At 44.9% G+C, this 22,582-nt stretch overlaps 1 protein-coding gene across 1 annotated transcript in view; it reads left to right on the top strand.

The window, feature by feature from the left end:
• Positions 1-22,582, top strand: part of SGPP2 (sphingosine-1-phosphate phosphatase 2) — a 106,613-nt gene that overhangs the window by 64,326 nt on the left and 19,705 nt on the right. The window contains exons 3-4 of the mRNA XM_035007027.1: positions 11,042-11,221; positions 13,769-13,858. Of these exons, the coding sequence (XP_034862918.1) occupies positions 11,042-11,221; positions 13,769-13,858 (270 nt within the window). The remainder of the gene's footprint in view (positions 1-11,041; positions 11,222-13,768; positions 13,859-22,582) is intronic.

The raw sequence follows: 22,582 nt of genomic DNA, 5'->3' as shown, positions 1-22,582 counted from the left end.
TTTTTATTTTTTAAATGTACATCTGGGTTCTACTTATGTTGTAAAATATAACCAACAATCAGGTCATGATTTCACAAATACTGTACTAGAAAGGAGTAAACCAATCTGAAAACCAATATTATCTAATAACATGAGTCGTCCATGGATGAGACAGAATCTAGAAGGATGTTTTGTGACTGACTGTAGTTTAAAAAATGCTAATGAGAGCTGGACCTGGAGGGGACCCCAAACCCAGTTGGGTAGGAGGCCACAGAAAGGGTCCCACCAGAGGTCCAGACACATTCCAGTTAAAACTATGCTGACTTAATCTTGAAAATACTAAAAAGCTAGTCATTTAGGCTATCCTTGCCCCATGGAGACCAGGGATGATGCTTGGCTAATTGGTGAGGCTGATTGGCGAAGAATTCATTTAGGCTCTTGGCTCAAATTGCTTGGGGTGATTTTCCTGAATTTGTTGGGTTTCTAACCTGTGGGAAAGTCCTGTTGCAGGTTTTACTGTTTTTGATGCAGGCAAGAGCACTAAGAGTCTTAGGTTAGTCGTCAGTCAGCCAAGACCGAAGGTGGAGTTTCCTTCCAGCTTAAATTCTGAGACTTTTTTTCTTCTTTTTTTGCTGTAGCCTAGGCTGGCTGGCTGGGTTACACACACAGATTTTTAGCGCATGCTTGGAGATGCAGATAGTTTGTGGTTTTAATCAGATGAGAAAATTGAACATGGTGAGTGACTAACATCTATTGCATTTTTGCTTTCAGGGGTCTATAAAAATAAAGGTTTTGATCTTTCAATATTATTTTGCAGTTTATTTTTCTGTGGTCAGCAGGACTGACAATGAAAATACTTAAAAATGTGAGAGAGGAGTGTCATAAAAAGGAATTTTCTTTGCAATGGTTACATTGTTATCTGAAGTGAATTTTTATTTGTATGAAAAATTCAAATAGTACACAAGGTACCCACCCCAGACCTCAGTTCTACCCCCACAAGTGATTCTGCCATCCACAATTTCCCACGTACCTACATGCATTTATATGTAAATATATTTTTTAAAAAATACAAATGGGATCAACATATACTCTTGTAGCCTCTCGCTTTTTTTCATTTAACCATATATTTCACGGTGCTTTTTGAACTGTTGCATAATTTATTTAACCAGTGGCCTGCGATGGGTATTTAGAGTTGTTTCCAGGTTTTTGTGATTGGTTGGTTGAAGGAGGGTGGGCTTATGCATGATTTTAGCTTTTGTATGTGCTCTATAATTATTAGGACTGAAGACACCCATTCCCTCAGTGGGCACCATTTTGGATGTGACATCTATCCAGTAGTGAGTAAAGGATACTGTGGTCCCAGCCTTCCGCTGGACGATTCATTGGTGGAATGGTACAGATAAGAATTTGGAAATTTTCTCATCAGCGGTGACATCTTAATCTCTTAGTCCCAAGGGCAGTCAAGTGACCTCTATTGAGTGCTACATGCATGTAATGGGTTAGGATCATAGCATTTGGGCTCCTTAAGGAAAGATATCTGTTTGAATATATTAATCGTCAGATGCTAGATGGTGGAATATGGTGAAAAGACCATAGGATTTGGAATCAGAAAACAAAATTCAAGTCCAGCTCCACTACTCTGATTGTTATCTTTAGTGAGACATTCATCTTCTCAGTTTCCTCATCTGTAAAATAGGAATGATATGAACATTAAAATAAGTAAGTTCTATGAAAATGGACTGAAAAAAAAATCACTGCACAAATATTAGGTTATTATTGAACCCAACTCCTTCTTAATAATGAAAAGGAGGCTCAATTGGTTGTAAGTAATTTTCCTAAAGGTGTCCATACATCTATGACTTAATTATTAATCTTTGTACCTTTAGTATGTCTTGAAAAGGTCCAGAAGCAGATCTGAGCCTGAAAAAAATGGAGCATTAGAAAGAACCAGCAAATGTTGTAACTTAATTATTTTATTTTTCTCACCTGTCATCTGTGCTTTAGTTATTATATCTCCATTTCCACGGGAACTTGAATATGTAAAGACCAGTTTTCTGTCAGGCTTCTGTGATTTATGATGTTTGCTCTGTAATTTCTTTGTTTTGGTGCTTCAGGCATGGAATGAAATCTTATTAGTTTGAAATTACAGTTGCTTCTCTCAGTGACTCATCAACCCCCTCCCCCGTGCGCACACCCACACACACACAAACACACGGCACACTGGAAATGCGCTCAGAATTTTAAAAAGTAAATAAAATAAAGTCATGCCACAAGTATGAGAAGACATTCACCAACTGAAAACAACTTCTCTCACTGGCTGGTAGGCTGTGGCTTCTAGAATGTTCCGAATAACCATAACAAAGAGCTGCTTTTAATTCACTCCCTGCTGCCAAACAAGCTGCCACAGAGCCACCAGCCCCCCCACCCTCCCACATCTCCCAACCCCCATGTCTTCCAGGGAGAAGAGAGGACAGTATGCAGGGTAAACAAGAATTCAGTCCAGTGCGGCCAGTCTCTTAGGAAAGTGTTGATCTGAAAAGCCTCCACCCAGCTAATAATTGCTTTAAAATGAGTCCTCTACTCCTGGTTTGGAGTAAGTGGGTTTTCAGCAGCTTTCTCTGTGGCCTGGGCCATCACTCCCTGGGTGCCCTGCAGAACCAGGTTAGGGCAGAGCTTGGCGGGGCTCCTGAAGCAGAGAATATTAGTAATCCCCTAGCGGCTCCTCTGGAATCAATACTGGAAGGTGTTGTCAGTAACACTTTGCAGCAAAGGACTTCAAGGACACAAAGAGGAGGTGTTTCGAGGACCCATTTTGATGTCTCGTTTCTCTCTTTTCAATTTGTGATGAAATTCACATACCATGATATTCACCTTTTTAAGGAATGTAATTCCATGGTTTTTAGTGTATTCATGAAGTTGTGCAACCCTTACCCCGATCTACCTTCAGAACAGTCTCATCTCCCCCAAAAGAAGCCTCCTATCCCCATTCCCCTCCCCTCCAGCCCCAGACAACCACTGACCTAATTTCTGTCTCTATGGATCTGCCTAAGCTGAACATTTCCTGCACATGGAATGATACAATATTTGTCCTTTTCTCCTCTGGCTGCTTTCACTTAGTATACTGTTTTCAGGGTTCATCCATATTGTAGCCTTTGTCTGTACTTCATTGCTTTTTATGGACACATAATATCCCATTATAAGGATATACTGCATTTTGTTTCTCCATTCATCAGCTGATGGATGTTTAGGTTGTTTAAACTTCCTGGCTATTGTGAAGGATGATGCTAAGACCATTCATGGGCCAGTTTCTGTGAGGACATAGGTTTCCAGTTCTCATGGGTACGTACCTAAAAGTGGAATGATTGGGTGTCTGATCTTTCTTTATCCAAATTATCAGATCAGTAACCTGAGAAGCAGAGGAATGAGCTTAATTTGGTTGGACTAAGAAACAAGATGGGTATGTACGGGCAGAGAAGCTGTGGTCTTTGGATTACATGTTAGTGTTCTCTAGTCTCCAACAGTTAAAGAATGATATAACTAAATTCCTGACTTCTTAAAAATAAATCCATGGATAAGCTAGTTGTAAGTCCCAGTGACTCACAATATTTCCACCCCATGACACTGAGGGACACACTTTTGTTACTGTGACTCCCTCATGGCAGAGGGAGCTATGGGTATAGCCAGAAGGAAGGAAGATGTTAAAGTTTATCAGAATGTATGTGTGGATGGAGGATGGTGAGGGGATGTAATTTGAAATTATGTCCCTGTATCATACAGAGGATTTAGCTTTTATTATAACAACAGTGGAGTCTTTACACCATGGGGGTGGGGATGCTTTGGGGGGGAGGAGGACAAATGGGGTACAGCTGGTAATCTCATTGTATAAAAAAGAATGAGTAACTGCCTTCCTAGTAATAATGTTCTTGCAAGGATCCTCTATTTTCGAAACTATCTAGGTTTTATTTATACTAGTGTGAAAAGTAAAGTCTTGTTAATCTGAGATGTGTTAGACACCATGGAGTTGTCAGTGGGATTGTAATAACTAGAAAGGGCAACCACGCGAAGAGAACATGCACTGTTTTCTCTGACTGCCTCAGATAAATCCAGACATTAAGAACGGACCCCAAGTTGGAAGTCCTTCCATGCCGGTAAGACATGTTTTGTGTTGACAGAATTGGTTTCCCAGAAAAAGCCTTTTATCTGCTTGGCATAAACAGTAGACTATCCAGAAAACTGGATACCCCCCCACCCCCGACCTATACATTTCCTTTATCTTGTAATCAGGGCAAAAGTTAAAAAAAAAAAAATAGACTAATTCCTCATCACCAAATGCCACAGGGCCCCAGCACCGTGCAGGGGACCCAGACAGCTTGCTAAGGCGTTAATGATCTATAATTGCTTCCTGCCTTGCCGCCTCTCATGGATTTTTCCTTCACATATAGGCCTTTGGGGCCTCAGCCCAAAGGAACATGATGGATGATGAAACTTAATTTGGTCCCTTTAGGTAGGAGGGCCCTTCAACAATACAGAGCGAAGCCTTCCATTTAGGGCAAGCCATGTCAAGTTAATCATTATACTCTTGAACTGCAAATTAAGTGGAGAAATAGTTCTCTTCTGCCACAGTACTCTTTTCTTCTTTTTAAAGATTTATTTATTTTAGAGAGAGAGCACAAGATCGGGGTCGGGGGGCAGAGGGGCAGGGGGAGAGGGAGAAAGAATCCTTGAACAGACTCCCCACTGGCCGGGGAGGACCTCGGGGCTCAATCCCAGGTACCTGAGATCATGACCTGAGCCGAAATCAAGAGCCAGCCACCCAACTGACTGAGCCACCCAGGCGCCCCATAGTACTCTTTTTAATAGACTTAATTTTTTAGAGCAGTTTTAGGCTCATAGCAAAGTTGAACAAAAAGTATAGAGAGTTCCCATATACTCCTTGCCCTCAGCCATGCACAGCCTTCCCCATTATGAACAGCCCACACTAGAGTGGTACATTGGTTACAATTGATGAGCCTACACTGACACATGATAATCACCCAAAGTCCGTCGTTTACAGTTCACTCTTGGTGCGGAACATTCTCTGGGTTTGGACAAATGTATAATGACCTGTATCCACCATTACAGTATCACATAGAGTAGTTTTACTGCCCTAAAAATCCTCTGTGCTCCACCTATTCATCTTTCCTCGCCTCCAGTATCTGCCAACCCCTGATCTTTTTACTTCTCCACAGTTTTGCCTTTTCCAGAATATCATATAGATGGAATCCTATAGTATGTTGCCTTTTCAGATTTTTTTTTTCTCACTTAGTAGTGTGGCCTTAAGCTTCTCCCATTTTCTTCTCAGGGCTTGAAAACTCGTTTCTTCTAGCGCTGAATAATATTCCTTTGTCTGGATGTACCACGGTTTATTTATCCTTTCACCCGTTGCAGGACTTCTTAGTCGCATCCAAGTTTTGGCACTTATGAATAAAGCTGCTGTGAACACTCATGTACCGGGCTTCGTGTGGACATAAGTTTTCAATTCCATTTGGGTTAAATACCAAGGAGCATGATTGCTGAATCTTACAGTAAGAGAATGTTTAGTTTTGTCAGAAGCCACCGAACTGTCCTCCAAAGTGGCTGCACCATTTTGCGTTCCCACGAGCGAAGAATGAGCATTCCTGTTACTCCCCCTCACCAGCACTTAGTGTTGTCAGTGTTTTAGATTTTGACCATTCTGACAGATGTGTAATGATATCTCCCTGATTTATTTTGTAATTCCCTAATGACATTGATGCTTATATCTGCAGTAATGTTTTTAATATATTAGACTTTTTGATTCTGTCAGGCCCAGCACAGTTGTTGTTGTTGTTGTTTTAAGCAGGACAATGCTGTTTTATTGAAGCAAATAAAATGCAAAGAAGCTAAGCATACTTTCTGCTAATGTTTCGATTCATAGGCTCCATGAGAACAAAGATCCCGTCTACCTTGTTCTTCATGGTGATCCCCAATCCAGCCCAGTGCCTGGTCATTCACACACTATTTGCTGAATACAGAGGATTAAATGGCAGTCTTCAAAGATACGTCTACATCCAGTTATATGGGACCTGTGAACACTATCTCTTTTAGAAAAAGAATAATGGGGGTGCCTGGGTGGCTCAGTTGGTTAAGCGACTGCCTTCGGCTCAGGTCATGATCCCGGAGTCCTGGGATCGAGCCCCGCATCAGGCTCCCTGCTCGGCAGGGAGTCTGCTTCTCCCTCTGACCATCCTCCCTCTCATGCTCTCTGTCTCTCATTCTCTCTGTCTCAAAAAAATAAAAAATTTAAAAAATTTTAAAAAAAGAAAAAGAATAATGGGAGAGGTAATTCTGCTAAGGATCTTGAGATGAGGAGATTATCTTGGATATGTGAGTGGGCCTTCAATCCGATGGCAAGTGCCCTTATAAGAAAAAGGCAGAGGGAGAGTTGAGATGGACAGAAGAGCAGGAGACAGAAGGAGGGGGAAGAGGCAATGTGATCAAAGGGGCAGAGATTGGAGGAATGTGGCCACAAGCCCAGGAGGGCCTGTGGCCACCAGAAACTGGAAGAGGCGAAGAAAGGACTCTACCCGAGAACCCCTGGGAGTGTGGCCCTGTTGACACCTTGATTGCAGGCATCTGGCCTCCAAGGCCTAGCCAACCACTAATCTATTTTCTGTCTCTCTGGATCTGCCTATTCTGGATATTTCATATCAATGGAATCATGCAATATGTGCTCTTTGGTGTCTGTCTTCCTAAACTTCGCATAGTATCACCTCCTTTCATATTCTAAATGTTTTGTAGTGCCCCTGTTGCTTTCCTTAAATGAGATTCATAGAAAATATGACCTACTTACATAATTTCTAAAAATCTGCCTTGTAATAAGAAGGTGGCTTTTATTTTTTTATTTTTTTAAAGATTTTATTTATTTGACAGAGAGAGACACAGCGAGAGAGGGAACACAAGCAGGGGGAGTGGGAGAGGGAGAAGCAGGCTTCCCGCCGAGCAGGGAGCCCGATGTGGGGCTCGATCCCAGGACCCCGGGATCATGACCTGAGCCGAAGGCAGATGCTTAACGACTGAGCCACCCAGGCGCCCCAGAAGGTGGCTTTTGAAATAAGCAAATTCTGGGGCCTGTCCACGTAGGGTGGTAGGATCCGTGGACCTGTACACAGTGTCCCTGTGTCACCTACAGTGCTGTGGACATGGGTGTGTGGCATTAGGATCTCAAACACAACAAGCAGCATTTCCATTGGTGACCCCGTTTCTCCGAACGGTGAGCCATTCTAGATACAGTTCCAAACAAACCAAACTTCAGTCTTCCCTCCGTTTACCTGGTGTTGATGTTCTCAGAACCTTCAGTGCATGTTCAAACCTTGCAAAAAAATATTTGGTGCTGACTTGTATCAGAGACTTAGGCTCTCCGTTCAGAGGATTACAGATAGGTGTTCATCTACAAGGATGTCTGGCGGAGCCCTCCAGAGTCATGTTAGAGACAAAAAACGATGTTGGAGAATGGCACCATCTTGTGTGTGATTGGCACACCGCAACCCCGACCTCTTCCCCTCTTCATGCCGGCAGGACCTACCACCATCGAGCTAACCGGGAGTGTCTCCCGGGAAACCATACGTCCCTTGTGAGGACCAGTGGTTTAGCTCTTCTGAACTTAAACATTTCCAAGTACACGATCACCTCTGGGTTCCTAGTCCATCAATTTCTGTGGGGTTTTTTCTCTCTTATTTAAATAATTTCTACTTGCCATTCTTCCAACACTTATAAACCTATCCAACATTCTTCCAGCTTAAAAAAAAATTTTTTTTTAATCTGTCTGCTGACAGATGACTTGAAAAATATAACCCAATCTGTTTAAAGAGAGCTGTCACTACGGTAACTGTTACTTGAAATCTATTGATCAGATACAATGTGATGCTGTGGTAATATTGTTGAAAGAAAATGAACAATTGTCCAAATTCTTAAGAACATCCTTCAAACATGGAAGGCAGAATAGAAATGAAGTCAGAGGGATTTGTCAACTTCAAGGAAATCTAAAAATTTGTCTGAAGACCTCCCGGGCTGTCTTCACCTAATGATATTAAGGGTCCCTGTCTGAGGATTTCAAGAATTTCTGAACAAACTAGAGTTATTACGCCAGCCGTGTTTTATTTTTGCTGGTGAGTGGGGAAGGGACAGTGTTGAGAAATCCATCTCAAGAAGCTTTTGCGACATTCCTGGTAGTCAGTGATGGCTGTGAGTTTTCCAACTGCACACATAATTGTCAGTCTGATGTGGTTTTTACAGGTTCACAGGAGGGAGGCAGAAACATGAAAGAGTGCGTTGGTTTCCAGGACAGTAGTTCCTGGTAATAAGGGGATGGTAAAGAGGTTGAATTTCAAAGTCCGATTAGAAATCACAGCTATGGAATTCAGTGATTGTCACTGAAAAGCCTGTGGATTTGGCCTGCTGTGCACAGACGGTAGCTCTTGGTTTGTTAAACCAGAGCAAAATGGCAGCGGAGCAGAAAACATAAGCAGCGCCTTCTGGGGGATGTGCGAACGCTAGAATAATGCTTGAAATAAACGAGTTAAAAGAAAGCACCAGAACGTGGAAACCCTGAAGCACTCTGGCTGACTAATGAACGTTATTTTGAAATAGTCGTTCATCAGGGGTTTTGTTCTAAAGCAAGGTAACTCCATCCATCACAAGTAAATAAAGCCCCCGTAAAATCAATAGGGTTAGGTTTATGATTAAAGCCCATGACAAACGAACCTGTGCAAGAACAGTGTCAAACGATGTATCATATGATCTCACTGATCTGAGGAATTCTTAATCGTAGGAAACAAACTGAGGGTTGCTGGAGTGGGGGGTGGGGTGGGAGGGATGGGGTGACTGGGTGATAGACACTGGGGAGGGTATGTGCTCTGGTAAGCGCTGTGAATTGTGCAAGACTGTTGAATCTCAGATCTGTACCTCTGAAACAAATAATGCAATCTATGTTAAGAAAAAAAAAAGAAGAAGAAGAAGGTAGCGGGAGGGGAAGAATGAAGCGGGGGAGATCGGAGGGATAGACGAACCATGAGAGATGATGGACTCTGAGAAACAAACTGAGGGTTCTAGAGGGGAGGGGGGTGGGGGGATGGGTTAGCTTGGTGGTGGGTATTAAAGAGGGCACGTTCTGCATGGAGCACTGGGTGTTGTGCACAAACAATGAATCATGGAACACTTCATCTAGAACTAATGATGTAATGTATGGGGATTAACATAAGAATAAAAAAAATTAAAAAAAAAAAAGAACAGTGTCAAACGGGGCTCCTCAGACTCTCGTGTGCACACGAACCACCTGGGAGTCTTGTGACAATGGGGCTCTAACTCCGTCCGTCCAGGAGGCCGGGGCCTGAGATTCTGCCTTTGAAACCAGCGCCCAGGGGGTGCGCACGCCGCCCACCCTCAGACCCCACTTTGAGCTGCAAATGCAGACTTGGGGGAATGGGTTGCTCTTCCCTCTTTATCACCGATCCTGAAGTTGTCCTGTAAAGTCCCCTGACAAAATGAGTCTGTGGTTAATAGTCCTGTTCATCTCTGAAGGATACAGAAGCCAAATTCTGATTTCTATCTTGTGTTCTAAAAAAAGGAAGGGGGGGGCAGTTTTTTCGTTCATGCCATCATGAAAAATCATTTGAAAAAACTGTAGATTGAGTTGTCTTGATTTTAGGGTTGAAAATACTCATGCCATTTATTTTACTGATACCATTTACTCCTGATGACTGAAAGAAATTAAATTTTATCCAGTATGTTACCTACATGCGTCAGGAATAACAGTAGCATTCAAAACTTTTTTAAGCAGAACTTCTGTAAGAACAGGCGCTTTTCTGGTTAAAACTTGAAAACAAAGACTCTGATTTGAGAACTGTCCTGGGTTTTGAGGAATTACCATGGTAGGCGTCAGCTACAGATTTTGAAGCAAAACTCCCTGGTTTTGAATCTGGTCCTCCACTTACTATATACAGTGGTTGTTCCTCCATAAAATGGATCTGCATTCTCTGGTGTTACTGGATTAAGTGAATGAATATTTGTAAAGCTCTTAGAACAGTACCTGGCATGCATACGAAGTATAGAAATGCTTGTTAAGTATATCACTAAAATTTAGATATGTGTTAATGTCAGGGCACCTGGGTGGTGCAGTCGGTTAAGCGTCTGACTCTTGGTCTCACCTGGGGTCGTGATCTCAGGGTCGTGGGATCGAGCTCCACCTTGGGCTCCACGCTCAGCTCGGAGTCTGCTCAAGATTCTCTCCCTCGGGGGCGCCTGGGTGGCTCAGTTGATTAAGCGACTGCCTTCGGCTCACGTCATGATCCTGGAGTCCCGGGATCGAGTCCCGCATCGGGCTCCCTGCTCGGCAGGGAGTCTGCTTCTCCCTCTGACCCTCCTCCCTCTCCTGCTCTCTGTCTCTCATTCTCTCTCTCAAATAAATAAATAAAATCTTAAAAAAAAAAAAAAGATTCCTCTCTTACTGATCCATTCACTGCAATATTCTTTTAAGAAGTGACTTATCCTTGGACGCCTGGGTGGCTCAGTTGGTTAAGCGACTGCCTTCGGCTCAGGTCGTGATCCTGGAGTCCCGGGATCGAGTCCCGTATCGGGCTCCCTGCTCGGCAGGGAGTCTGCTTCTCCCTCTGGCCCTCCTCCCTCTCATGCTCTCTGTCTCTCATTGTCTCTCTCGCAAATAAATAAAGTCTTAAAAAAAAAAAATTAAAAAAAAAAGAGATTCTCTCCCTCGGCCCTATCACCCCACCCCCCCAACATCTGCACTCTCTCTCTCTCTAAAATAAATCTCAAAAAAAAAAAAAGAAAAGAAAAAAAGATGTGTTAATGTCATGTCTTACTGGCCCAGTGGTCTTCTGGAATTCAAAAGGTCTGACTAAAATAGCATCCTACAAGACTTTCCCAGCTAGTAGCTGGGTCAGAGAGGATGGTGATTTCAGCCAACAGACTGGGAACCCCAAAATAAATTCACACCATCTAGGGGTTTTATTTGTTTGGTCGGACTCACCTCAGTCCTTTGGTTTTGCAGTTGGTGATGTATATTGGCCAGGTGGCCAAGGACATCTTGAAGTGGCCTCGTCCTCTCTCCCCTCCTGTGGTAAAGCTGGAGAAAAGGGTGATTGATGAGTACGGAATGCCGTCCACCCACGCCATGGCAGCCACAGTCATATCCTTCACCCTCCTCATCTCTACCATGGACAGATACCAGGTGAGGCCTGACTCCTCTTCCTCCCACATAACCTCATCCACGCAGTGAGGCAGCAAAGAGAGGTTTTGCTTCAGAATTTTCCTTTTTGAGGGACTTGGAGGTTTATGAAATGAAGACTACGGGGGATCGAAATGTATTGAGTCATCAGTGACAATTTCTTCATAGAGAAAGTGACATATGGCTTAGCGTCCAAATGAGGCCGTGCCTCATAGTGAAAGTGATACCCCCAGGAACAACACCCCCACCACGAGACAACATGGACTGCCCCAGGAACCAGGGTGTGGAGTCTCCCCAGCAGAGCATCGTCACCCTGAGCTGCCTGATTAGACCGCACATTATTGGTTCTCTCATCTTCTTGTTTGCAGCAGATGGGAGGAGCTTAGGATCCTCATTATTGGTCCTCCAGGAGTGAGATGATTCCCCCAGATAAATCCTTCTGCTAGACTCCCCAGGGCCCGGGGCAGGAAAGAGTCTGGGCCCCCCATTGGCTCCCAAGGATGCCTCTGCCCCTGGTTGGGGCTCAACCACTAGAAATAATGGCTCCATGTTTTCTAGAGTACTCTAAGGGACAGCAGGTTGATAAATGTTGCAAATAGAAGAATGTCACTTAATTAATAATCTGCTTAGATGCCAGTTACAGTCAGACCTTTTACAAGTTATACTAATACTGCAGTGAAGTTTTTTTTGCCTAAGAAGTTTTGCTCCAAGTTTGTGTTTCATTTAATAAATTGTACCTTTTACTCTCCGGACAATTCAGATTTCATTAAACTTAACCGTCTTGGATGTAAAAGACAGTACTGTTTCGCTTTGTCCCTTCACCCTCAAAACACGGGAGCACATTCTGTGCTCCAGGTTGTGCAGAACTAGGGGAGTCCGCCTGATGTGGTTGGACAAGGACAAAATTAGTGTTGGGTCTTGGCTCTACCTCTATGGTCTTCTGCCTGGTCACCTGGGGGTCAGACCTCAGTTTCCTGGATGGGAAAGGGATGGGTCTAAGGAGTATGTCCAACTAGGTATAGTATAATCTATCATAACTTCCTTACGTGTCATGCCAAGATCAGAAATTTCTGAGATCTCCAGTACTGTATGAGTTCACTTAATGCAGACTTGGGAGCTATGTCGTACGCAGGGCATCTGCCCCAGAAGGACACGGGCGGCCCAAGGCCAGCCCCCATCGGGCTGCTCTCAGCATCCAGAGAGGCACTGTGCAGGGAAAAAGCCCCAAGTAGCAGCTGACTGCAAGAACACAGCAACAACCACTGTTCATAGACTCATTTCAAGGCCTCCTGGTCCTTCTCAAAAAACTCTTTTCAGCTCATATGATGTAGCAGTTTTCAGCCTGAGCTGTTACTCAATTTTTAATGATAAATATATTTAGCTATTTGGGTTATTTGCTGTAAACAGTTCTAAATATGGCTTACTTATATGACTATGTGTGCATGCTAATGCCCAGACTCTAATTTCTGAAAGCATTAACTCATTCATTTTTAACACTTTTTCCTAAATTAAAATCCAGGATGTGGTTAATGATAAATGTTAAGAAAAGACCTACGACCATGTATAATTGTACTCCCATCTTGCATCAGAAAGAACATGCTGGTCTTGGATTCAGAAGAGGGGGCTTCTGGTTCTGACTCTTACCCTTTACGGACCGTGTGACCTTGGGCAGGTCGTTTGGCCTCTCTGGGGCCAGCTCCTGTTGTGAGGATCAAATGGGATGATGGGTGGGAAAGCGTCTGTGCGCTAAAGTTTAATAGCGACGTAACTGATTATCTAGGTTAAGGGTTTCCTCAGCTGTGGAATGGAGCTAATGACAGAACCCACTTCATAGGGTTGTGTCTGATGCGAGGAGGGGGTGACTCTAAAGTGCTTCACACAGTGTAGACAGCTCTCTGTCGTCTTTATTCTTTTCACCATGGGACACCACAGGTGTTGGTGCTTGAAGTACATGGATTATGTCTCTACGTCTTCATTTATAAGCAGAATACCCCTATGCTCCCTATAGGACTCAGCAGTAGCCAGATTCCTCTGGTTGCTGTAGTTACCACCAGCAAATGTTGAGATGTAGTAAAGTCTGGATTTTTGCCTCAACACCTGTACGTAAAGGTGCCCGTTCTCAGCCTGGCTGGGCTTCCTTAGGAAGCCGGTGGTTGCCAAGCTTTACCACCCAGCGCTCGAAGAGGAAGTCGTCAGTTCCGCTTCCGGGTGATGGGGCTGTCCATCTACCTCGCCCCTCACTCCATACTCTACACTTCATACACGTTGGGCTAAGAATAGGTCGAAATAAAGAATGATTTACTTCACGAAAACTATCCGCACCATGTCTGTGGTCATGAGGCCTTAAGCCGAGTTCTAACGATGTTGTAGGCATCTTCCCCTTCTTTTTGCTCTTTTTCCCACTTTTCAAGTGGTTTGAGACCATCAGACTGCCGCTCTGGGGAAACTGAGGTCGAGGCTAGCAGTCGTTGGGTGGGAACCCTTTCCTCCCACCGTGTTGAACCGTGTGAGCACGATCTCATTGCCTTGTTTTCCCTTCTCCCCACACAGTATCCCTTTGCTTTGGGACTGCTGATGGCTGTGGTGTTTTCCACCTTGGTGTGTCTCAGCAGACTCTACACCGGGATGCACACGGTGCTGGTAAGTCCTGCAGTCAGGTCTTCAGGTGACCGTCCCAGTAACGCTGTGGCCGACATATCAGTGTGTTCTTCACACTGTATTATGTCTACAGCTGTTTGCATGTGTAATTATATTTCCCATCAGGCCCATGAGGTAAGTAATTATTATTTTGTGGCCCCTGCATCATCATCATAATAATAATAATAATGAGGGCGCCTGGGTGGCTCAGTCGGTTGAGCGGCTGCCTTCGGCTCAGGTCATGATCCCGGAGTCCCGGGATCGAGTCCCACATCGGGCTCCCTGCTCTGCGGGGAGCCTGCTTCTCCCTCTCCCTCTGCCTACTTGTGTTCTCTCTCTATCTCTCTGTCAAACAAATAAATAAAATCTTTAAAAATAATAATAATAATAATGAATCATTAAGATAATATCAAGGAGGCTCAGCTAGGCTAGACCCTCATGACTTGGAAGATTGGCTAGAATGGCAACAGAGGCTCAGTCATTTAGGTTCATGCTGGTTTACTGATGATGCAGAAGCAGTGCAGGAAAAACACCCAGGGTCAAGGAGGCGAGCGGGTGGATAGGGTTCCCCGCTTAGGCCCTCACACAGACAGGCCTGGATTTTTAAGGATCTCGGCTGCCCTTTTAAAGAAAGGGTCCCGGGCGCCTGGGTGGCACAGTTGGTTAAGCAACTGCCTTCGGCTCAGGTCATGATCCTGGAGTCCCAGCATCGAGTCCCGCATCGGGCTCCCTGCTCGGCGGGGAGTCTGCTTCTCCCTCTGATCCTCCCCCTCTCATGCTCTCTGTCTCCCATTCTCTCTCTCAGATAAATAAATAAAAACTCTTTAAAAAAAAAAAAAAGAAAAAAGAAAGGGTCCCACTGGGTCAAAAGAGCCCAGAATCATGGGTTCGCTTCCTTCTGTACTGTTCTGGGCTGGGGGCCGTGGTGGGCACAGAGACGCCCGCCTGCATATAAAGGTTCGGCTACCCTTTTACCATATTCAGAATTTCCAGGGCTGCTATGGTTAGCACAGTTAAAGTCACCTCAGAGCTCCATTTCCTGGTGTACTAGCCAGCTGCCTTAAGGTTCCAGAGCACAGGGCTGGCCATGGTTTACCACAGGGCCTACTGATCACCATAACTGGCCTAAGAAAGATGTCTCTAAAAGGAATGGGCCCTTGCTGTTTGTGGCACTCTCCATATGAAGCTCAAAAACTGTTAGCAAAAGACCCCTGAGGGAAAGGCCGCCCTCTTGTTTCTCCTCCCGGTGCCTGGTGTTGGCAGTTGCAAGAAGGGTGGCGCGGAGGGTTGGGAAGGGCAGAAGCAGCAGAGGTGAACGCGTAGCGAGAGAGCTTGTCAGAATGCGCAGAGGCAAAGGCCTGGGAGGAAGTAAGCCCAGAGGAAACAAGCTTATGGCTACACGAGACTCGGAGAGAGACATCTTGCTTCCCTCCTGAAAACGCACACCCTAACTCAAAGAAAAGCAAGGGCGAGCCAAGAGCCAGTGGAGTCAGGACTGGGCCTCGGTGAGGGAAGTAAGGCACAAAATGGTGTGCCAGACAGCCCCGCAACCAAGGTAAATGATTTTAATGTAGTGCTTAAATCAAAATGAATGTGAAAAGTTTCCATGTTAAACCAAACATCCGGGGAGCCTGGGTGGTTCAGTCGGTTAAGCATCTGCCTTCGGCTCAGGTCATGACCAGGGTCCTGGGATCGAGCCCCGCATCAGGCTCCAGTCTCCCTGCTCAGCGGGGAGCCTGCTTCTCCCTCTCCCACTCCCCCTGCTCTCTCTCTCTCTTTGACAAATAACTAAATAAAATCTTTTTAAAAAATGTCATATTTGGGGAGCCTGGGTGGCTCAGTCGTTAAGCGTCTGCCTTCAGCTCAGGTCATGACCAGGGTCCTGGGATCGAGCCCCGCATCGGGCTCCCTGCTCCGCGGGGAGCCTGCTTCTCCCTCTCCCTCTGCTGCTCCCCTTGCTTGTGCTCTCTCTCTTTCTCTCTGTCAAATAAATACATAAAATCTTTAAAAAAAAATCCACATTTCAAATAAAGTCCAGCTCTGCCCCTGAATTTGCCCACTGCTGCTTCTCTTGCCCCATCCTCACCCCGGCCTGACCAGATCTGGAAGATTCTGCAGGAGCAGTTAGGCGCCTGGCTCCTCTCCCTCCCGAGACGCGTCCTTGCTGTCCCCGTCCCGTCACCCGGCGCATCTGGCTTCTGAGCCCACAGGGGAACGGAGAGGAGAGCATTCTCGATTTGCCACACTACTGCTTCACATTAGAAAGAGGTTCTCTCCAAATACGTCCACAGACTTAAAAATGGAACCAGGCAGAAGTCTCGCGGGTGTTTTGGCATTTCTTTTATCCGGGGCTACTTTTTAAAATTTCCATAGGCTGTCATAAAAAAAAAAAAAAAATGATCGTGAGAATTCAGGTCAACATGAAAAGCAGTGTAAACACGAGGACGTGGGGCTGCAGACGTGAGTAGAGAGCACAGAAAAGCCACCTCAAGAAAAACACAGCTTCATGTCTGGCTTTTCTTTTTCAAGTGGGTTATGGGGATAGGGAAGCAGGTATTTGTGGGGAAGATTACTTAAGCCTCTCATTCAGCTGCAGGGAATGGGCACAGCAGCTTCTTTCAGAGCATCTGTCCCAGAAGAAACTGGAGCCAAGCTGTAGCAACTTCCACCCCTACCCTGTGCCCCCATCCCACCCCCCCAGGGCTCCTTCCATAACTGCAATTTTGTTTTATAAAGGTCTGAGACCCTGACTCAGGCCCAGGCCCAGGCCTGAGTGGAGCCAGACGCATGGCCCAGGGTTCGATGGCACATAATTTCTAGTAACTGAAGGGGGCAGTTGGTTTTAACAGTAAGATCCAGTTAAATAATGGACTGGAAGTCTTCTTCCTTCAACAGCAGCTCAGTAGTTTGCTGCAGGGTGCCAGGCTGGGAGCTCGATCATTGAGATATGGAAGTAAAACAAAGCCTACCTCACCCTTCTGGGTCTCTGAGTGTTGATGGTGACAGAGGTATGAGCTGCTGATAATTAGCCTGGAGCAGCTTGATCAGGCCGACTAAGGGGGCATGCCTCTCCCCCAGACCCCTTGCGGTTGCCAGGGACTGCCATGAGCTAATGGTTCTCAACCCTGACTGTGTATTCTCATCCCATGGAAAGCTTTGTAAAAATACTCCTGGGGGTATTTGGACACCCACATTCATACCAGCAGCATTATTCGCAATAGCTGAAGAGTGGAAATCACACATGCACGCACACACACACACACACACACATCCTAAGCATTGGTATTTGTTCAAAGATCCTCCGTAGATTTCTATGTGCAGCCAGGGTTGAGAGCCTGATTAAACGAATTATCCTTTAGAACTGGCTACGAACCTGTGCCTGAACCAAACTGGAGCGGGAAGGTGGCAGGCAGGTGGAGACGGATGCTGTGTAGACACCCACCACGTCCATAGCATGAATTCTCTAATGGTGCGCAGCAAGGACACAAACAGCTCACACGTCATTCAGGGGGCTGCCTGCTTCATGCAAATGGTTCTCTGCCCATGAAGCAGAAGCAATTCAAGGAGAAAAGAAATTTACTTATCTCACCCCTTGAGAAATCACTCCATGTCAGAGGTGAGTGGTTTGCTTGCCAAGGTCAAGGCTTTGGGGACAGGCCCCAAGCCGGCTCCTGGGCAGGCCTCAGTGAAGCCTGAGGAGGCAGAGAACCCACACGTGGGGTCCCTGTCCTGCCAAACCAGCTCTGGCTGCACCTCAGAGAAGGGTGTCTTCATCCACCAAGATGCCTCAGCAAGAAAAGTTGGGCCCCACCCTAGCTCCTCCCTTCCCATAGTCCTCAGCCAGGCAGTCACCAAGCTGAATTAGTTCTGACTCTTAAACATTTCTTAGAGCAGCTCTCACACCACCGCCAGGATATTAGGAGTGTCTCCATCTCCTGCTGGATGTGAAGGATGACCCAGGTAGACCCAACTGTGAGTGGCAGCCATCTGGGGACCCCAGGGGAACTGACCTTTGAGAGCAGTCAGTCCCGTTCTTGGCAAAACACGGAAATAAAACATGGCGGCCCTGATGACATCCTTGAGGGGCTGATCCACCACGCCTGGGGCCACACTGCCTCTAGGCTTGTTGTTCAAGGTAAAAAGTTCATTATTGCTCAACTGATTTTTATTGAAGTCTTACATTTCCCATAGTGAAAAGTGTCCTAACCAATGATTTACAGAAACAATTTTTTGTGTATAATTTCATGTTCTCTTGGTTTGAAGAGGAAACCAATTGCAGTCAGCAGAAGGGGAGTGGTGGGGAAGGAAGAAAGACAGGGTAGAATGTCTTGGAAGGCCTGGGGCAGCTCATGGAACTCAGTATGGATGGGGCTGAGCAACAAAACCTCTGAAAGACCCAGAACCACAGTGTCTCCGAGAATGCCTTCCTGTCCCTCTGGAGGACTACTGTTTGAAGAACCCCACAACCTCTCTCTCAGATCAAAACCTTAATTTCCAGAGGTGAAACCTTGACTGCCCTGTGTGCTACCCTTGGACCAGTGAGGCTCAGGAAGAGGAGCAGGTCCCAGAGCAGAAACAAGACCCCAGGAGTCACCCCTGTGGGCTACAAAGGCAGTGCCCCGAGAACAAGGAGTAGAAAGACAACCCAGAATTCCCAAACCTAAGAAGTTACCGTCTGCACAGGTCAGGACTCCTAGAGTGCAAATAACAGACACCAACTCAAACTCACTTAAGCTTAAAGGAAAATGTATTGGTTTTTATAGCCACGCTGTAGGAAGGGCAGAGGGCAGGTCGCCATTGGGAGAACGGGACTTGCAGGCTAGATCTTTGCTGGAAGTCTCCCCACTCATCCTTAAGCTTCTCTGTACATCTCTTCACATGGTGGATCCGTGCTCTTGGGCTGCCTTCTCTCTGAGGCTAGATCCAAGGAGCTCTGGGCTTAAATTCTGTTTTGTTCCTGAAAGGACTGTAGTAGAGAGAATTTCGGGAAAGTGTCTAATGGCCTGACCTGGACAGTGAGCCCATTGCTGCAATAAATGCTCTGGGAGGGTGCCGAGGACGGCGATTGGTCCTGCGGGGTAGGAGCCAGCCTGTGTGAGCAGGGGCCGTGATGGGCAGTGATGGTTAGGGTTGGGATTAGGGTTGGCCTGTGGGAGGAGCTGTTCTCCAAAATGAAATGGGTCTGTTGTCAGAAGAAAAGGGGAGACAAAGCCCTAGTGGTATCCTTTCTACATTGACATCATTTCGTTTTCTTGCTCTTCCAAGGACTCAGAAACTGGGCATTATGCTTGTTTATGTGGGGAAAGAGGATTAGAGCCAATCAAGAAGGTTTCATGCTCAGTTTTTGGTGCCTGAGATTAATCAACTTGTACAGAATTGATTTTAAGTCTTTTGACTGATAAGGCAATTATCCCCAATATGTTAACGGTAAAATTAGCCGGAATTGTTGTTGCTAGATTAGTGAATGGTTGTCCCATTATTTTGAATTTGAATTAGCTGAAATGCTGTTCTATTTTATTGTCCCTAAATTGTTTGATCTGTGGATAATTATATAGATATTGGGTTTTATTTGCTTACTCATTTATTTTTTTCCCCTAACGATTGCTTTAGTTTTGATTGCAGTTGGAGAATGTTGAAAAGGCTTCTCAAATATTAAATTATCTGCAGCCCATACAAAACTCTGTTCTGGCTTTGGACTAGAGCAGTCTTGGCGTGTTTTTTTTTTTCCAAGTTCTTTGAAACTACTTTAAAAAAAAAAAACCTTACTTCAAACTCCCCTTCTTAATATGGAAAAAAAGCTAATTGTAATATGAATTCTACCCAACCAAGCCTTACTTTCCGTTATAGGGTAAGTTAGTTACTGAGATAAAAAGGGAATTTGGTTGTGTTTCTGAGCACTCCGTTATTATGCACATTGGTTTTTCTTTACCTTGGAGAGACATATTTTTATTCTTTTATTAAAATAGAGAATTATTTCTGGTTTCATAGGTAATAAGGACTCATGGTAGAACATTCATCCTCTGTTGTTTTTAAAGTTGTTGTTGTTGTGTTTTTTTAAGATGAAATAAATCATTATTTGTTAACCACCATAGGAGAAGTGCCGACAGCCGTTTGTTAGGATGATATAAAGGGAAACTGAAGATGTTATATGCTTCTATATTAATCAAACTGAAGTTAGGGCATTTCCAGCAAGAGTTGCTTGTGGTATGTATTCCTAACAATAAAAGTAGGTAAATTAATTTTTCATCTGCTTTCTCCACACTGTCCAAAAAGCCACAGTTGGGGCTCAGTTTTCTGTCTGTCCTGCAAGTGGGAGGTGAGCAGGCTAGCCCGAAGTGCTCTGAATCCAGGAGCGGAGCCAGACTGAGCCTTGAATGCAGCCCGCCGAAGACTGGCAAAGACAGAAGGTGGTCCACGCACTAGAATCGTGCAGAGGCCAGAGGTCCCTCGTGGGCAGTGAGCCAAAATGTAAAGGGCCGCAGCAGGCAGGCACAGACTAGTATGGGGCCAGTTGGTCTCAGACCAGAAGCCTCGTCCATCCTTCCTGCTGCAGTAGAAACTGGTTGGCCTCAGAAGCTGTTCCAGTGTTGTAGGTTGTCAGACCTGAGGGCGTGTGACAATTAACTGACAATTAGCCCGACTCTCCAAGGCTAATGGCTGGGCAGCCAAGCCAAGTGGGTGAGGCCAGCAGCTGTGAGATGGTCCATTGAGGTGGAGTCAGCCAGGCACGGTGGCCATGGGGAAAACAGGTCAGTGACAACCTCCCAGAAGTGTCCTTAAATCCCGGACTGCTGAAAAGGGAGCTTGGATAAATGCTTAAAGTCTAGATTGTGTCGAGAACGCCTTCACTTTTGCCAAATAAATAAAAACAACCACATCCAGGGATGGAGCACAGCGTTGAGATCTAGCCCCACGGGGTTATACTTGTGTTTTAGGTGAGTTCCAGTTACTCGTAATGTAAGAGCAAGAGATTGGATTAAACCTTCCACAGAAGCCCAGTCTCCACCTGTTTCTTTTATTAGGTATTTGCCTTTGCTACAGTTTCATTGAAGGGTGAAGTGTTTCTATAAGCTTATAATCGTATGCCTCTCTTAAGAGAAAATGCACTGTCTTCAAAATCTGTGTGATCAACTTTTGTAAAATGAATCAGACCTTCCCATTTATTTACATGATTTTTTTTAAGATTTCATTTATTTATTTGAGAGAGAGAGAGAGTGCATAAGCAGGCAGAGGGAGAGGGAGAAGGAGAGGGAGAAACAGACTCCTGCTAAGCAGGGAGCCGGATGCGGGGCTCGATCCCAGGACCCTGAGATCATGACCTGAGCCGAAGGCAGACGCTTAACTGAAGGAGCCACTATTTCAAGGTAAAGAAATAGGTGCCCCTATATACAGGAATTTTTAAAGAGATTCTTTGGCCCCTTGGGAAAATATATATACAGATTTCTCCCATAATGCTCACTTCTGCTATGACATTCCAGAAAATATTGGCATGCACTTGCCAATGCACTTTATTGTTGTTGCAACTTTCTACATCATTACTGGTTTGTCCTACCAGTGGGCCAAAGGGAAGAAGAGGTGGAATGATCTGTTATGATCCTCAACTAACCACTGAAACCTGAGAATGGAGCCTATTTTTAAATCAAATTCAGTCATAAGAAAAAAAAATTTAGTTCAATAAATTATTCACCTTCAGATGACAGATGTAGAAAGGAAGAATCCTACACATTTAATATCAGTAGGTCAGAGCTGCAGAGGCAGAAGCAAATCCAGTGTGCTCAAGGTGAGGTGACTTGGACTCAGGCAGGAAGCCTCTTCTACTTGTCACGCTACCTCAAAAACTGGAAAAATTAGAAAGAAAACATTAATGAATATTTATGGAGGCTTAAAATAGAAAAAGGCATGAATGTGAAATGTAACAATCCACAAAGAAAAGTTAGAAGAGCTGACTACATACATTTTTTCACTTCTGTTTATAAAAAAAATCAAAAGTCATCATTAAGGGATGCCTGGGTGGCTCAGTCAGTTAAGCATCTGCCTTTGGCTCAAGTCGTGATCCCAGAGTCCTAGGATCGAGTCCCACATCGGGATCCTAAGGAGCCTGCTTCTCCCTCTGTCTGCCACTCCCCCTGCTTGTGCTCTCTCTCTGACAAATAAATAAATAAAATCTTTTTTAAAAAGTCATCGTTAAAAACATAAATGTAATAAATGATAGACAATTATTATAAGGAATCAAGAGCAGGCAATAACAAGAACAGGCAATTCCCAAAAGAAAAAAATTAAAATGTCCAGTAAGCATAAGGAATCAATCTTACCTGTATTTACAGGGATGTAATAGAAGTCATGAAGGACAGGTAAAAGTGAGATGCCATTTTAAAATTTTTGCTTGTGAGAGTGGTGAAAAATAAAATCAATCATTGATGATAAAGAGTTGAGTAAAGGGATATTCTCATAAGGGGACCTTTTGATGTAATATGTATCAAAAACAGTAAAATGTGTGATGCATGCCTTTTCCAAGTATTTATCCTAAAGAATCATTGAACATATTGGTGGTATGTTCTTTAAAAATAGTGCAGCATTGGGCACCTGGGTGGCTCAGTCAGTTAAGCGTCTGCCGTAGGGCTCAGGTCATGATCTCAGGGATCGAGCCCCGCATCGGGCTCCCTGCTCAGTGGGGAGTCTGCTTCTCCCTCTCCCCCGCCCCCACCCATGCTCTCTCTTGCTATCTCT

The sequence above is a fragment of the Mirounga leonina genome, unplaced genomic scaffold (assembly GCF_011800145.1).
Source record: "Mirounga leonina isolate KUSES-001 unplaced genomic scaffold, KU_Mleo_1.0 Mir_151, whole genome shotgun sequence".
Lineage (NCBI taxonomy): Eukaryota > Metazoa > Chordata > Mammalia > Carnivora > Phocidae > Mirounga > Mirounga leonina.
The sequence above is the reverse complement of the archived record's forward strand: the minus strand, read 5'-3'. Positions and strand labels throughout refer to the sequence as shown.